Source organism: Lagopus muta, chromosome 7, assembly GCF_023343835.1.
Source record: "Lagopus muta isolate bLagMut1 chromosome 7, bLagMut1 primary, whole genome shotgun sequence".
NCBI lineage: Eukaryota > Metazoa > Chordata > Aves > Galliformes > Phasianidae > Lagopus > Lagopus muta.
In genome coordinates, this window is record NC_064439.1 from 24641313 (window position 1) to 24658621 (window position 17309).

General features: G+C 40.2%; 1 protein-coding gene across 1 annotated transcript; it reads left to right on the plus strand.

Annotated features, from left to right (window-relative positions):
- Positions 1-1551: 1551 nt before the first annotated feature.
- On the plus strand, positions 1552-15972 carry MIOS (meiosis regulator for oocyte development). The gene is made up of 12 exons (XM_048951833.1): positions 1552-1682; positions 2019-2160; positions 2661-4027; positions 4232-4330; positions 5284-5541; positions 6372-6541; positions 9155-9220; positions 9800-9958; positions 10683-10835; positions 12125-12329; positions 13396-13525; positions 13798-15972. The coding sequence occupies exons 3-12, from the start codon at positions 2731-2733 to the stop codon at positions 13892-13894; spliced, it is 2634 nt and encodes an 877-aa protein (XP_048807790.1). The 5' UTR covers positions 1552-1682; positions 2019-2160; positions 2661-2730; the 3' UTR covers positions 13895-15972.
- Positions 15973-17309: the final 1337 nt, after the last annotated feature.

Below are 17309 nucleotides of genomic sequence, written 5' to 3' on the forward strand. Positions count from 1 at the left end.
GGAAGTTAGAGAAACTAATTCCAATTCTGTTTCAGAGAAAGGAGTCATATTGTTTACACATGAATTCAAAGTCTGACATACCTAATCTTTGTCCAGTATTTTGGCCAAAATTCTCTTATTCTGATCTATACTTGCAGTTTCCAGGCCCCTGTATCAATTTTTGTGCCTGTACCTTCTCCCCTTCTTCAATCCTTCATGATCTATCTCTAAACAGTCTTGGCCTCCTGTCAGCCATTCTGGGGAGGTGCCCCACTGCCCCTGACAGGTCCGCTAAACTCAGCAGGGTGCACCTCTCCTATCCATGGTAGCCAGAGACCCCTGAAAGGTGATGGCTACTGAATGAGTTCCCAGACTGTGAGAAATAACTCAAATGATTTTTCGGAGACCGGATCTCTTGTGAAGAAGTTTTAACTTGTGATTGCAATGGCAGACATCCAGCAAGCAGGAGCACACAACCACAAAAAAAAAAAAAATAAAAAAATCACAGCCTTATATCCCCTATTGACTGACACCAAGAATTCCTCCCATTTCCTTGCTGATTGAGTACTCCAGGTTCACAATCTACCTGACACTTGCTGTTGTATTTACAGCTTGATCCCATCAACCTTGGACCTCTCTCTCATTCTTGCCTCATAAATTATTACCTCCTGCTTATTGTGTTTGTCCCATCCATTTCCCCAATCTCGACAGCTGAGCCTCTCACTATCTGCTCATCTGTTTGTCTAGGAGTACCCTAGCCCGTATATGAGGTTGGGAAAAAACCCCACAATTTTAACTTTCACAGCTCCAAGGACACATTGCTGGCTCATACCCCACTGCTATGCCTATTATTTTCGGTAGGGCTCTGCTCTGTCCTAACATTCCCCAGACTGTACTGATAGTGCAGGTTGCCACAGCACAGGTGTAAGACTTGCACTGGGATTTGATGAACATCATGATGTTCACCTGGGCCTGCTGCTCAGCCTGTTTAGGTCTCTGAATGGCATCCCATCCATCGGGCATGTCAGCTGTACCACACAGCTTGGTGTTGACAGGGACCAGTGAACAGTTTTTTCACATAATAACACTTTCTCACAGTGGGTATAAACTGAAGGACAGAATGCTTGTGTAAATGAAAGCTCAAGAACAAGAATGTGGGAGCTGAAGGAATTTGGTGTCAAGTAAAGATAAGACATCAAACAGATGCCTCAGCTCAGTGCAACACAGTTGGTTTACCTCTCATTAAAAGTTAGAAGTTGACAGTGAGGATGACTACTAGCCTTCATCCAAAGACCACGAGATGGAGCTCAGAGACGCTCTACATTTTAGGACGCATGCTCGGGGAAGTTGGACAGGATTTACTCACATGTTGCTGTCACTGAGAAACTCAGAGCTAGAACAGCCCGCCCCAGCAGCAAAGGCGCGCAGCGCACCCACCTCCACTGGGAGGGGGGGCGCTGTGGTGCCGCTGCGTGACGTCACCACACCAATCACCAGAACACTCCCAACACGGAAGTGAGAGCGCGCTCCCGACCACCGGAAGGAGCTGTGCGGAAGGGCGTTCATCGCGCGCCGGAAGTGCAGTTGTTGTCCTTTCCTCACCGCTCCGCAGCCGGAAGCGGAGCCCTGCCGTCGTTTGTCCCCGCGGCCGGAGGCTCCGGCTGGCCGCGGGTCGCGCCACGGCGGTGTCGCAGCGTTCGCGGGTGGGTGAGCGGCCGCCGCGCCCGGGGATGGGTGGGGGTTGGCTGCTGCTCTTGCTACGGGCTGGCCCTGCTGCCGCGACGTCTCTGCGGGCCTCGGCGGCTTCCTCGTTCCCGCAGAGCGGGGCGGCGGTAAGGCGGGCCGGACTCCGGACCGAGTAGGGGCTGGGCTGAGGCGGGAGGAGGGGAGCGCTGGGAGCGGACAGCGGGTGTGGAGAGGAGGCCCGGTGGCAGCAAGTGATGCTTCTTTCTGCCTTTTCCCGATACGGTAAATCTTTTGTTTTTCCCAGCCGTAAGAAAAATTTGTAGGAATGACAAGGTCGTTTCCTTTGTATGTAGGAGCGTGTAAGGATTCTGGACGTGGGGCTCCTGCAGGAATCAGTGGAACTGACAACAACGTGGGTTTATGTGTGCTGCTAGGCCACGTGCAAAGACCTGGTGACAGCAGGGCAGAAGGTGGAACTGGGAGCAGCAGAAGGAGGTGATGCATGTAAATCTTTATAGTTACAGAAATCTTCAAGTAGGGTAAGCCTTTGTAGGTTATAGATGGAACTTTAAACAAGGCAGACAGACTCTAATATCTGTGAATTAGTGCATTTCAATTAGACAGAGACATTTTCTACTGCGTGTTTTAGGGATTGGCCCTTTCCTGGCAGCACACCCACACATCACGATGTATCATGTTTTGGTTGATGCTCTCTTCCATAATAAGCAATACTGGTATTGCTGGAGGTTGTGAACACACTGCTGTTGGTTTGTAGGTGGCTGTGTGGTTTCTGCCCCAGTCAATGTATCTTAGCAAAAACAGGGCATGTCATGGCTTAATGTGAGAAATGCTTAGTTTTGGCTTTAAATGTGTGCACACAATAAACTTGGGCTAAAAGCAGTGGAGAAAAATATTCTTTTTTTTTTTAATGCTGATCTGAGATGAAAAAGGAATTTGGATTTTGATAACATTCCTACAAATGATTTTCTTAACAGTTTTCGTATGAATGGATGTCACCAGAATCTTCCTACAGCAGTTTAAGTTGTTTGTGAACTCACCTTAAACATGAGTGGCTCCAAACCTGATATTCTTTGGGCCCCACATCACGTCGACCGTTTTGTTGTGTGTGACTCAGAATTGAGCCTTTATCACATTGAATCTGCTGTAAGTTCAGAACTCAAGGCAGGGTCCTTGCGTTTATCCGAAGAAACTACTGCCACGCTGTTGTCAATAAATTCGGATACACCGTATATGAAATGTGTGGCTTGGTATCCCAAGTATGATCCTGAATGTCTTCTTGCTGTTGGACAGGCCAATGGTCGAGTGGTGCTTACGAGCCTTGGTCAAGACCACAACTCAAAATCTAAAGATTTGATAGGGAAAGAGTTTGTTCCCAAGCACGCGCGACAGTGCAACACTCTAGCATGGAACCCACTAGATAGTAACTGGCTTGCTGCTGGATTAGATAAACACCGGGCTGACTTTTCAGTATTGATCTGGGATATCAGTAGCAAATATGCTCCAGAGACTGCAGTTGCTACAGAGAAAGTGAGACTTTCAACAGGAGATCCGGAAGCAGGACTAGTGGTAACAAAGCCACTTTATGAGTTAGGGCAGAACGATGCTTGTCTCTCCCTTTGTTGGCTTCCACGGGATCAGAAGCTTCTTTTAGCTGGAATGCATCGCAATCTGGCTATCTTTGATCTGAGGAATACAAGCCAAAAAATATTTGTAAATACCAAGGCTGTCCAAGGAGTGACTGTTGATCCGTATTTCCATGATCGTGTAGCTTCCTTCTATGAAGGCCAAGTTGCCATATGGGATTTAAGAAAGTTTGAAAAGCCAGTTCTGACATTGACAGAGCAACCAAAACCTTTAACAAAAGTCGCATGGTGTCCAACAAGGACAGGACTGTTAGCTACTTTAACAAGGGATAGTAATATCATTAGGCTGTATGATATGCAGCATACTCCCACGCCTATTGGAGATGAAACTGAGCCTACAATAATTGAAAGAAGTGTCCAACCATGTGAAAACTACATTGCCTCATTTGCCTGGCATCCCACAAGTCAAAATCGAATGGTGGTAGTGACTCCCAATAGAACTATGTCTGACTTTACAGTTTTTGAAAGAATTTCTCTTGCATGGAGTCCAGTGACATCCTTAATGTGGGCTTGTGGGCGACACTTATATGAGTGTACAGAAGAAGGAAAGGCCAGCTCCTTGGAAAAGGATATAGCGACCAAAATGCGGCTCCGAGCTTTATCAAGGTATGGCCTTGATACTGAACAAGTTTGGAGAAATCACCTTCTAGCTGGAAATGAAGATCCTCAGCTGAAATCACTTTGGTACACTCTGCACTATATCCTTTATTTTACTGTGGTTTATATTTTAAAGAAGTAATGCACCCCTTTAAGCATGAACGGGTTGTGTGAAGTGTGTAAAAGTCTAAATACAATGCAGTGTCCTGTGAAAGGCCTGTGTTAAGAGAATATGAGTTTTAACTTTGAAGAAGTGTTTTTTCAAATTCTTTGGAAAAAAATAAGCTTCCTATACATGTAAATACTTATGAAGCAGTATACTGAAGATATGGATCAAAAACTTACAGGAAACAAAGGTCCCCTAGTTTATGCTGGCATTAAGTCAATTGTGAAGTCATCTTTGGGTAAGAATGTTCTAACTTTGATAAGTTATATTACAGTATATTTACAAAATGAAGCACTCACGACTTTGTCTTTAAAAATGGTTGAAGGAGGCTGCAGAAATAAAGTGCATCAGTCTGTATTTTAATATATATCGTAAATACAGAAATGTAAGTGAACAGTTAATATTACAGTGATTTCCTGAATTGTTTGTTTTCTTTGAAGATCATCAGTAGAACAAAATAACCTCAGAGGTAGAACTTCATCTGAGCTGTTTCAAACATTTAGCTGTTGACTATGGCACCAAAAGGTCTTGCTCCCTGCATAACTATTTGTTGTATTTTTCAAAGTTCTACATGGGAGTATAGTTCTAAAGGCTAACTTTACTGTAGCCGAAGTACATTTGTATGTTTAGAGAGGCTACATTATTTTGAAGTGGCAGTCATTCATTGTGTATCACATTACGCCTCTTAAGCTGAGTTATTTTTTAGGGGATTCTTACTTGAATCTTTTCCTCTCTATTCATTAGGTGTCTTATTAATATTTGATTTGCTTGATTGGGGGAGGGGGGGGAGGGGGGAGGATAACAAAAGCAACTCTTGAGTGTTGGGAATGTTTCTAGCACATTGATGCTTGCTGAGGAGAACTGGTAGAGCAGGTGCTTGACTGTATTTTCAAATTGAATGCACTGATCAGTCCTGTCTTGGTAACAGGAACCTCCACAATCTTAGGGTGAAGAGGAAAGAAAGACAGACTTAGGGAGTAAGTGTCAAGTTTAGATGTGTGACTTTTAGGAGATCAGAATAAAATCATTTGCTATCTGCTGCTCCTTACCATGTAGTTACTGTTGATGTTAATTGAGTAGTAAAGTGGGATACTTGGCTTCTATGTTCTGTTTTATGATTGAAATCAAAGCGTTGCAGTTGCAATTTAGGTTATGGTTTAAGCATAATTTAACATACTGTTCCCATTTTAGGAACAACTGAGAACCTCAGGCACAGCAGGAGTGGATCTGATAGACAGGCAGATATTATTCAGTATCTGAGTGAGGAGAGATCCTTGGCTTTGCAGCTCTGTGGGTGGATAAAGAAGGGAACAGACTTAGATGTGGAACCTTTCTTAAATTCATTGGAACAGGAAGGAGACTGGGAGCGAGCTGCTGCTGTAGCACTGTTCAATTTGGACATACGGCGGGCAATACAAATTCTAAATAAAGGTGCTTCCTCAGGAAAAGGTTTGTATTGTGTTTTGTGTCCTTTCTTTTGGGGGTACATCACCTGAGTAGATGCTTACGGAAACAGGATTTTGGAAGGTGGTGTGGAAAATATGCCTGCTGTCTTTTACAGTACTTATTTGAATTGGCTGTATTGGAGCCTCAGAATCTGACAAATCCTATTATCTCTTCACTCCTCACACTGTAGTATGCTTTATATGTAATTAAAACGTTGTAAATATTGATACGTACCACAGAAAACGTTACACCCAAAAGTAACCCACTCAAAAGTGGTGGGATTTTTTTTCTTTTAATGTAATTGCAGGTGGGTCAGATGTCAGGTCTGCTTCGGTTGGGCTGTATGCAGCTTTCTGCCAGTGCAGTGGCTGGAATAACTGAAATAAAATATTCAAAGTTTACAGAAGGCATTAGTTCTGAAATATTGTTTGGGAAAGTGACAATGTATGAAGGTGGATTTAATGATTTTAGAGCTAGTTTTAGTTCCTCCTGGGACTCTGATTTGCATCTGTTCTCTTATTAAATTTAAAATAGTGACTTAGCACCAAAGTATGTTGGTATGAGATGAAGAAAACTGTTAAGGTTCTTCTGTTTTTAATATTTTTGGAGGCTGGGGGAGGTGTGTGCATTTTTTGGGTCGGGAGAAGGTTCAGAACAGGGTCTGGCTTTGTTTGAATTAGAAAACAGGAAACATTTTCTGACAGAGTATTTAGATGAAATTAGTATAATGATTTTAGGAAATGTATTAACTTCAAACTCTTGTATGTCCTTTTTTTTTTTTTTTAAAAAAAATCCTGAACTTAAATATTCTTTCATTTTTTTCATTAAACCAGGTGATCTGAACCTTAATGTAGTAGCAATGGCTCTGTCAGGCTATACAGATGAGAAGAACTCACTTTGGAGAGAAATGTGCAGTACTCTAAGACTGCAGTTGAACAATCCCTACCTGTGTGCTATGTTTGCTTTTCTGACAAGTGAGTCTGGTTCATATGATGGTGTTTTGGTGAGTAAATTTATGTTAAATTTCTTTAAATAATAGTTATGCATATAAATACGTGGATGTCAGTAAAGTGAGCATTGTGTCAGTGTGAAAATTATATGAAATATGCAGAGGCAGTCAAAACATCCAACATAACTCACACAGTTGTTAGGGGATTTTGTTTATCTTTTTTAGCATGCAATTCTTAAGCCATTAGAAATGTGTTCTCAAAATAACATAAGCTGATAGGAAAAAAGCAGGAGAGAGGTTAATGATCTGGGTGCAGGAGTGAGGTACATCCTCAGCAAGTTTGCTGATAATTAATGTGGGAGGTGTTGCTGACTAGTTGGAGGGATGACAGATCTTACAAAGGGATCCAGATGGATGGGAGCACTGGGCCATCAGCAATGGCAAGGAGCTTAACAAACGAAAATGCCAGGTTTGCACCTGGGATAGAGCAGTGCTGGATAAAAACAGAAACTGGGGGATGAGTGGCTGGAGAGGAGTTCTGCAGGAAAGGACTTGGGGGTACTGGTGACAGCAATTCAGTACAAGCCAATAGTGTGCCCTGGCAGCCAAGGAGAAAACTATTTTGAGTGGCATTAAGCATAGCACAGCCAACTGGTCAAAAGAGGTGATTATCCCTCTGCATATAGCATTAGTACAGCTTCACCTTGAATACTGTGTGCATTTCTGGGCTCCACAATATGACAATTATGTTAAGGTCCCTTAAAGTATCCAGAGAAGGCATCAATTCTGGGAACAGAGCTGTAAGGTCTATTCTGTGAGGGGAAGCTGAAGGCACCTGGGTTGTCCCAGGTGGACAGGGAGCTGGAGGCTGAAGAAGGCTGGAGAAGAGGAGTCCAAGAGGTGGCCAAAAGCTCTCTGCAGCTCCCTGAGGAGCGGGAGGTCTGGACTGTGCTCCTGGGAACTGATGACAGAATGTTCAGGAATGGTACAGAGCTGTGCCAGGGGAGGCTCAGGCTGGATATAAGGAGAAACTTCATCCCTGTGAGGATGGTCAAACACTGGAGCAGTCTTCCTAGTGAGATGGTTGGTGCCACACACCTGTTGGTGATCATGAGGCATTTGGGCAGTGCCTTCAATAGTGTGCTTTAACTATTGATTAGCCCAACATAGTTGGACTTGCTAATCTTTGTAGGTCCCTTCCAAATGACGAAAGATGAGAGAATTGGGCTTATTTAGCTTAGAGAAGGGAAGGCTCCAGGGAGACTCATTGTGGCCTTCCAGTACTTGGAGGGAGCATATAAATGGGAGGGGTTTATGACTGTTTACAAGTGTGGATGGTGATAGGACAAGGGGGAATGGTTTCAAACTGAGACAGGGGAGGCTTGAGTCAGATATTAGGAGTTTTTCACACAGTATAATGATGCACTGGAACAGGTTGCCCAAGTAGGTTGTGGATGCCCCATCCCTGCAGGCATTCAAGGCCAGGCTGGATGTGGCTCTGGGCAGCCTGGTCTGGTGGTTGGTGACTGTGCACGTAGCAGGGGGATTGAAAATGGATGATCTTTGAGGTCCTTTTCATCCCAGGCCATTCTATGATTCTATGAACTGTTCTATTCTAATAAGAGAAATGCAGGAAACAGTAGGTGCAGAGAAGTTTTTGTGATGCTGTCTTTGCGCTGAATTGTATTTCATTTGTTCTTGTTTAATTGTTAAAATATTTTTGGAGGATGAAATAATAAACAATTTTATATCTTCTAGAATTGATATAAAGAGGATGCTAAATCTGTAATCATGAGATATTTCACGTTTTGGAGAAGTAACATACTTGATCCTTAGTTAGAGAATAATGGATATGCTTGATTTAACCCACATGTAGAAGAGTAATTGGCCCACAAATGTTAAAGAGAAGGATAACAAAATATGATATATTTAGGCTATTAAATAAGAATAAAGTAAGAATCCCAGAGGAGAAAACGTTTTCTGTGAGGAAGAGAGAATGCTCTTGTTCTCTGGGTGTTAGGTAATGATTTTATATAGGCACAGCTAAGTACCAGGGTGAATGTAATCAAGGTGTTTTTCTTCTTGTGTGCATGATGTAGCAAAAGGATTAAAAAGCAGCAAGTAAATGTTGCATGCTGCATGTTGGGTGCCAATATACTTTTGAGAAATTGATGTTTCGGGTATTGTCATTTTATTATTACTATTTTCTTCAGTTGTGCTTTTAGGAAAACTGAAGTAGTGGGGCTAGGCTTTTTATAAATATGGAAGAAGAAGGGTTGTTTGTTCTACTTTTTGTGACTTATTGAGACTCTTGGCTATATGTGCTAGAAACACTATAGCCTAGCCCTGATTGTAATTATGTGATTTGTAAAACTTCTGTTTACTGTATAGTTTCAAAAAGCACGTACAGTGTGTTGTACCAGGCTTTTCTGCCACAGGAGCAGATTGTTCCAGGTAGCCACAGTCTCAGTCTATATCTGCCTATATCTGAGCATAAACTAATCAGTTGATATTTGGTGTTAGCTTTCTTCTGGTGCATTCTTTGTACGTAATCAAATTCATAATATTAGCTGTACAATAAGATAAATGATCCTACTTTTAGAAGCAGTGTATTGAAATCTTGTAAGTTTGCATGTGATGGTGATATTCCCATTTTTCTCTCCTAAGTATGAAAATAATGTGGCAGTACGAGACAGAGTGGCATTTGCTTGCAAGTTCCTCAATGATGCTCAGGTAAGCCTATGGTTACACTTTCAAGCAAACTGTTAAGCTGGGGTTTATTTAGTGAGATGAAAATTTGAGGTGGGAGGGTGAAGCAGGGTATCATAAGGGATTTGGTTTTTCCTCACAGTAGGATATAAGCTATGGTATATTTTTTTCTCCCTCTCTCTTAATTTTTTTTTAAAGTAAATAATGTTCTAGACTTATTCGTTTTAAAAATCATATCACATTAGCTAAATGCTTTACTGGACAGTATTTGTGTTTGGTATTTATTTCCAGACATTTACGTTCTCTTGAAAAAAGCCTTTATTTTGCAGTAGGAATGTTTTCCTTTGAATATACAGGAGTGTATGGAAAAACTGGTGATCTCCTCCTTTTTGCTCTTTGCATCAGGAGGTTTAAAGTACACTGATATTTAAATTCTCGGTATATAGTGGATACAGCCATACACATTTTCCTGTACAACATGCAGCAAGCAGTGTGTACTGTTAGCAAAAGATACTCTTAAACTTTAAAAAAGTTTTGCTATATGCATTAAATTAATTACAGGGGATGTACAAACAGCAAAAGTTAAGTAATTTCTTTTTATAGCTGAACAGATTTATTGAGAAGCTGACGAATGAAATGAAAGATGCTGGGAATTTAGAAGGAATACTGTTGACAGGGCTGACAAAAGATGGTGTGGACTTAATGGAAAGTTACGTTGACAGAACAGGCGATGTCCAGACAGCAAGCTATTGCATGTTACAGGTTAGTGTCTCTCTCAAAAATGAATCTTTGCATTAGAGAACTAAACATTGTTTATTTAGCAGTATAGCACTGATTCTTATGAACTAAAAAGTATATTCTGTAGTAAGTTTTGACAGTAGATAGCCAGATGGTTTTGTGCAATCATATGAAACACTTGATAACTACAAACTTATATATTTAAGCTGTCTCAGTCAGAGAAAGTGAAGACAAGGGGAAGACAGGAAAAGAAAAATAGTTGAGCAGTTGAGTAGTTGAACTACTGCTGTGTTTTCTGATAGGTTCAAAATAGGCTTTTTTTGCTTCCAGGGTTTTGTTAGAGAACTGCTGTAAGGTAGAGGGTTTTTTTTGTCTTTGGGTGGATGTTGGTTTTGGTTTTTGTTTTGAGCTTATCTTGGTCCTTACTGGCACAGTTGGAGTTACTACCAGCGCTGTGTTTGACTACGTATGTAACCATAGGAATGGTATGAACTCAGATGGGCTACAGAAATGTATAACCTGAGTTTTTAGGAGAACAGCAGCACGAGTATTCTCAACCTGAAAGGCAGACTGAAGAAAACTTTTATCAAACTCGTGTTAAATATTTCCAAATATCATCTCTGTCAATGCAAATTATGCTATTATTTCCTGTATTTTGTATTATGTACTGGTAAAGCCTTTTCAAAAAGTGAATAACTTGTGTTGTGCATATTCAGTATATGTCTGACCATTTTTCCTTTCTCTTTAGGGTTCTCCATCAGAAGTACTTAAGGATGAAAGGGTTCAGTACTGGATTGAGAACTATAGGAATCTTTTAGATGCTTGGAGGTTTTGGCACAAACGTGCAGAATTTGATATCCACAGAAGTAAGCTGGATCCCAGTTCAAAACCTTTAGCTCAGGTAAATGTGATTCTTACATGAAGTATGACCAATTCAGGAAGGCAACGTGGTACTTAAAAAGAAAAAAATAAATTCCTGGCTGCATCTTGGCTTTCGTGAGGAAAAGAAAGGAAAGGAAAGATTTCAATTAAGGATACTCCAAATCAATGTTTTGTGTTCTATTTGTTGTTTTTATTCATTTTGTTAATATTTTTAAAAATGTTGTTCAGAGGAAGAACTTAACTGTTTTAGTAGGAAGTAAGGAAGTAAACAAATTTACATACATTCTAATCTAGGAAGTGCCATTTTATTCAATCATTATTTGATGTGTTTTTTCTTAAGTCTTTTCCTGTAACAGAAACTCATCTTTCAGAATCTGTAATGTTTCCACACTTTTTTTCGTGTGAAACTGTGGGTTTTTTTCTTCCAGCATTGAAAAACAAAATGGGAAACTTTTCCTAGTGAGTTCTTCATCATGATGAGGATGGTGCTGAAACTAGGGAAAGAAACCAGGACCAGTTCAAATTGGTTCTCGTTTAACTCAACCTGTGAAGCCTTTGAGTCTGAAGTGAATAGCAGCTTTCCTTATCAGCTCAGAGCATAAGCTAAACTGAAAAATGACACCCTGTCCAAATATTATCTGGTACTGTTTTTACTCAAAATGTTCTGCCTACAGCAACTCCTATTTGCTCATGCCTGCTAATATGTGCATTATAAGCCTTGGGGACTCAAGGATTTCTAAGGAAGGCTGTTTTGAGTCACATTCTTCACAACTTTTTAAAGAGAACTCCATCTATACTGCTCCAAGTGAGGAGCTGAATTTACTGCTCCTGCCTTACATGAACATCAGTAATTCCTAAAGAGCTGAAAGTAATGCTTTTCCCTGTATTATACCTCAACTTGTGACATAAGGTATGCAGGTAAAGATTATTAGGCAAATCCTCATGTTGTGGACTGTAAACTGAGTCACTTGAGTAGAAAGATGGAGAGGCCTGTAGACTGAGTAAGCTTAGTTTCTTTAGTTACCTGACATGTAACTTCTTATATTCTTAAATGGTATCTCTCCAAGCAGTAACAGTTTTATGGGGTTTTATGTGCTGTTGAAGTACACGGGCAGCATTGAGGCCTATTCCTCAGAACTGCATGTCAAGTCTATAAGCCAAGATGTTAGCAACACCTTCGCAAGACTTTCCAGCGCAGTCTTTAGAACATCTACTAAATCAAATCTTCACTAGCTTGAGCAAATTCACTTATAATTATAGTAGAAATTGAAACAAACTGAAAAACTAATGGGCTTTTGTTCTCTTTAGGTGTTTGTGAGTTGCAATTTCTGTGGAAAATCAATCTCCTACAGCTGTTCAGCCATTCCTCATCAGGGGCGAGGTTTCAGCCAGTATGGGGTTAGTGGTTCACCAACGAAGTCAAAAGTTACCAGCTGCCCTGGTTGTCGTAAGCCACTTCCTCGCTGTGCACTTTGCTTGATAAATATGGGAACTCCAGTCTCCAGTTGTCCAGGTACAATGTACTCATTTTATGTTATTCAGCTGGGATCCTCATTAGAGGCCTAATTAGCAGTTCCTGAAAGAAGATCTTCTGTTGCACTTTTTCCTCTTATTTGTACTCGTACTGTAAATACTTTAATTAAAGAGAGACTGTAGTAGAGAACACATTTACATCCCATCCAATATTTTGATTAAGCCTATATCTTTTTTTGTGTGTGTCAGACTGTATGCATGGTTACCTCGTTCTGGCCATTTTTTCCAGTGATATTGGTAGTAGAATTCCACAGCTTAAACAGGAGAAAAAGATTTGGATATTGGGTGCTTGGTGTTATGAGCTTTGACATTGAACTGGGAGATATGTTTTCTTGGGATGAACTGTTGGGAGCCTGCACGAATCTTGTAATGTAAATCAACTGCTCCTTAATTGGAAGAGGAAATAAATGTAATGTGTATATGTATACTCTCTGTGACTAAATGTGAAAGAATGTATGGGTCCTGCTGGAAGAGCTAAGAGATGCTATTGCTAGAATCTCTTGGTTCTGAATTCTTGAACACAGCAGTATACAAGGTCTAAGTAAAATTAATTTTTTTCCATATTTTTAGGTCAGTCTTGTTGAAGAGCTATGAGCAGCTGTACAGTTGTCATCTATTTATATCTCTCTCATTCTTTCACTGCTCCGTGACATGACTTGTTACTGAATTATTCCAACTCATAACTAAGATTTTGCTAATCTTACATATTTTAAAGCAGAACATTCTATGTACAGTAGAACAGGTGCATAATTCACTGCAACATAAATTAATCACTGAAACATAAATCATCACTGAAAGAGATTGTCTGCAAAATTTAATAGGCAAGACCAGCCTGTCTGTAAGGTGTGAGACATTAGCCAAGCAATACAATTCTTGATTCTCCACCAGTTCATATATCTTCAATAATTGCATTGACATCCCTTTTAGAATCAGGTTGCTACTTCACCTGAAGTTCCTAATTCCAAATTCATTTTAACAGTGTTAGTGAGACTGAAATTTAAGCCATTATGTTTCATTTATCTGTTGTGTTGTTTGCTTCTGTGCAGGAGGATCCAAGTCAGATGAAAAAGTGGATCTTAGCAAAGACAAGAAGTTAGCCCAGTTCAACAACTGGTTTACTTGGTGTCACAACTGTAGGCATGGTGGACATGCTGGGCATATGCTCAGTTGGTTCAGGTAAGTTGATGTTAAGATCTTTTGCATTGCCCTTCTGTATGCTGCATGAAGTACAACGTGTCTCCTTTGTTGTATCTGCAATTAAAGTGTCTGTATTTAAAAAAACAACAAAAAAACCCCAAAACCAAAGAACAACAACATAGGCTAAGCTTACTATGCTGCAGTTTTCTGTGTGATGCTGCGTTCCTGCACATACTTAAATTTACAGATTGCAAAATGTTTGTTAGCTTTATCTTATCTGCTTTTTCCTTTTCTTTGCTATTGCTATCTAGGGACCACACTGAGTGTCCTGTGTCTGCCTGTTCGTGTAAGTGTATGCAGCTGGATACAACAGGGAATCTTATTCCAGCAGAGACTGTTCAGGTGTAAATATTCCTTGAAAATGTGAGGATCTCTAATGGATGTCCATTCTAGTCCAAGCATACATTTTAGACAGAGGTCATTTGTGACTTACTGACTGTGAAAAAATAAATTGCTATCAGATGAGTAAAATGCTGTGTGTATGACTGTGCATGGTAGAAATTGATAATGTGGAAATAAGCCTCTGGATTTATCGCATGGGCCTCAGCCAGTGGATTTAAGCAGTTAAGGGGCCGGGAGGCTTTGTTGAAACTCAAAGAATTTTAACAACTTATTCAGGGTAATGATTTTGGGCCCTTTTATCAGTTTATCAGTTTTTCCAAATAAAGCAGTGTTTATCTGTTGTGCTCAGTGAAAGTAAACCTTCAAAGCAAATGGTGAAACAGCGTTCTTCAGAGGATGGCAGAATGATGCTGTGGTGTCCTTTCACTGATTGATCACACTTCATTGAATGCAATCACTTCCTTGTAAGTCAATTAAGAATGTCACTGCTAATTATATTCTAAATAATTTTATTTTACAGGAAAACCTATTTCTTTCTTTTCTCAACTTTTGTTAACAGTAAAGCAATACCTTTGCAATTTGAGAGCTTATTTCATGTGCTGATGTGAATTATAATGCTAAAGAGTCTGGGGAGATTATCCTAGACAAGAGTTCCCTGAAAACTCACGTGTCAGTTTCACTGCAGAGTGCAGACAAATTATTAGAAGTTTGATACGACTGTTTTATTTTTAACATAATACTGTGAAGATCTGAAATCTCAAGACTGGAGACTTGTAAACATTTCAGGTTTAAACTACATACTGAGTTTTGTCTACAAGCATTTTGAATTTTTGGGACTTTTGGATAATCAGGATTTTTTGGCACTTCTGAAATAGACTGGGAAGTGTGAAGTGAACCTATTTAAATCCTGCTTCAGGTCACTGCTGGACACCAGTCTGCTCCTAAAGACTGCACGATTTTATGTCATTGACTGCAAGTGGTAAAAAAACATATATGTATGTTACCAGCTGGAATTAAGTATATTTATTAACTTGAGAGTCAATGATATTTTGCTAAAACTGTGCTAGGAGCTAATCAGTATTGTTGTCCTTGATTTTGTAGGCAACAAAATTCATATTAGGGGGGAAAAAACACCTGTTTTAAGGTATGTGAAAATAACATCAGTTTACTTGGTGTGTGTTTATTTACTATTAGAAACAGTGTATGAGTTACTTATTACTTGCGTGCTTTGAAATACTAAATGGAATGCTAGCAATAAACTGGCACCATATTGCCAGGACTGTGACATTTGTTGTTTTAAGAAAGAATATATTGTAACATACCACGGGTTCTAAGTGCTCTAATGTAGTTGCAACAAGATAGAAAGTAGAAATGGTGTCTGTGGGTGTACATGACTGCATTTGGAACTTCCAGTCATATTTTCTGATTAATGCTGTACTACGTCTGCCATACCTACTCTGATCTAAAATTCTTGCCTAATTGACAAAGAAATAAAGTTAAAATCTAAAAGGTACTTTAATACCTGTAGTCAGACTATCATGGAGGAGTGGTTAATGGTTTTTTTTTTTTCTTGTTGGAATATTTATTTCTAGTATTTTTGCACACTTTGTTTCTGTTGAAGTGGTCTTTAAAATGTTCTCCATTAATAAATGTAAACTGGGGTTTGATGTATGATACCCTATTTATATAAACACAGGCAATAACACTTTTGCTTTACGGAAGTGAGGATTTGTAAGTGCAAAGGATATATTTTTATTCCTCTCTAGTACCATTGATCAGTAAATTTTGATGATAAATACCATGTCCAGGAACCTAACTGCTTAAAAATGTCTCTTTTTTTAATGTAAAAAAGAAGGCTTAACTTTTTTTGACTTGACTATACCTGTTTGTTTCAGTTTCTATCATTTCATTAAATAAGTTGCCTACTTTGATGTTCAGCATGTCTTTGAAATGTTTTAGGTTATTAATATGTACATATTCTGGTCCAGTGTAAGTACCAACCTTTGCTGTTGTAATTGGTGTTTGAGCTTTCAGACCAATAATTACACTATTCCTAAAAACTTATAAGAGGTGTACTTAATCATCTTTTTTCTTGTTTTGTTTGTTAATTAGTAAAGCTGTGATTTGGCGAGTTGATTTGTAAGTATGGCTGCAGACATTTCATTATCTGCAGATAACATTCACACTTACTATTTTCTATCTTCTTGACTTTGTTATTTAAATAGTTGAAGGTGACTTTGCACGCCAGAATGCCTTTTTGAACTTACGGTTCATGCTGACTACATTATTTTCATTTCATAGTATGTGATTAAGTGCAAGCACTTTCTCATCTTATGCATTAGAGGCTTGCAAATGAGCACAAACTGACTTGAGTTTGTTATGGTCACTGTCACCTACAAGGGTCACAGTCCTGTGCTGCTTGAGCAAGGAGAGCGGAGCAAGCCTGGTGACAGAGATTAACATCATCCAAGTGTCCAGCACTCCTCGGACAAGTCACAGTGATGAGGCAGGACTGAGGTCAGGCTGGCATTCACATCAGCGGGTTGGGGTCACTGAGAGGCACAGGCAGTCCAGGTGGTGTAGCTCAGGCCAGGACTGTGGGCTAAGGACCATGAGGCAAAGAGGGAGACACCTCTGACAAGGCTTGGATATAAAGAAAAAAAATTATAAGAGTGGTGAGGTACGGGCAGATGTTGCCCCGATGTTGAGAGGTGGTGGATGCTCCGTCCCTGGAGTTATGCAGGGTCAGCCTAGATGGGGTCCTGAGCAATCTGACTGAGCTGTGCCATGTTCCTGGAGTTGGGCTTGCTGACTTTTAAGGGCCCCTTTGAACTCAAACAATTCCATGGTTCACTTCACTTTTCACTGTACCCAAAGGGAGCCTAGCGTGGGAGCTGCTCAATCCCCCTGCTCTGCATTTCCAACAGCTCTCTTCTCCAATTTGTGCTTCCCAGTGCACTCAGCAGGCATCCCTTCTCTACTCAAATCCATTTTTTCCAATTATGCCTACTCAGACTAGGATCCTGCCAACTACACTAGATGTTCCAGGAGAAAAAGGCAGTGGGATAGTATAGTACCCCTTGGCTGAAGTTAGGAAGAATACTTATTAGCCACAGCAGGGAAAAGCATGCCCCAGTTTCGCTGACCTGATATTTTCCCTTGGTGTTTATGGTGTGATTCCCCTTGTGATTCCCCTTTCATGAGTTACCCACTAAGCCAGCGTTTCCCTTTATTGTTTCTAAGCCCTGGCAGTTTCTTGTACATTTACTGAGTTAGTGAAATTCTGAAGGTGGGGGGGAGGGGGAAGCAATGCAGTCCCCATGGTTATTTCTTTGATATGTGAAATGTCTTGCACTTTCTTTAGTTGTTGCCCTCCTAAATACATACAGAGCCTGAGCATTACTTTTCCTTTCATAGCAAG

Bases quoted from the DNA above. Each gene is read 5' to 3' on its own strand.
- MIOS (XM_048951833.1), top strand. From the start codon at position 2,731: ATGAGTGGCTCCAAACCTGATATTCTTTGGGCCCCACATCACGTCGAC. The intron at 5,542-6,371 runs GTTTGTATTGTG...TCATTAAACCAG, and splicing joins AGGTGCTTCCTCAGGAAAAG to GTGATCTGAACCTTAATGTA. The intron at 13,526-13,797 runs GTAAGTTGATGT...ATTGCTATCTAG, and splicing joins CATATGCTCAGTTGGTTCAG to GGACCACACTGAGTGTCCTG.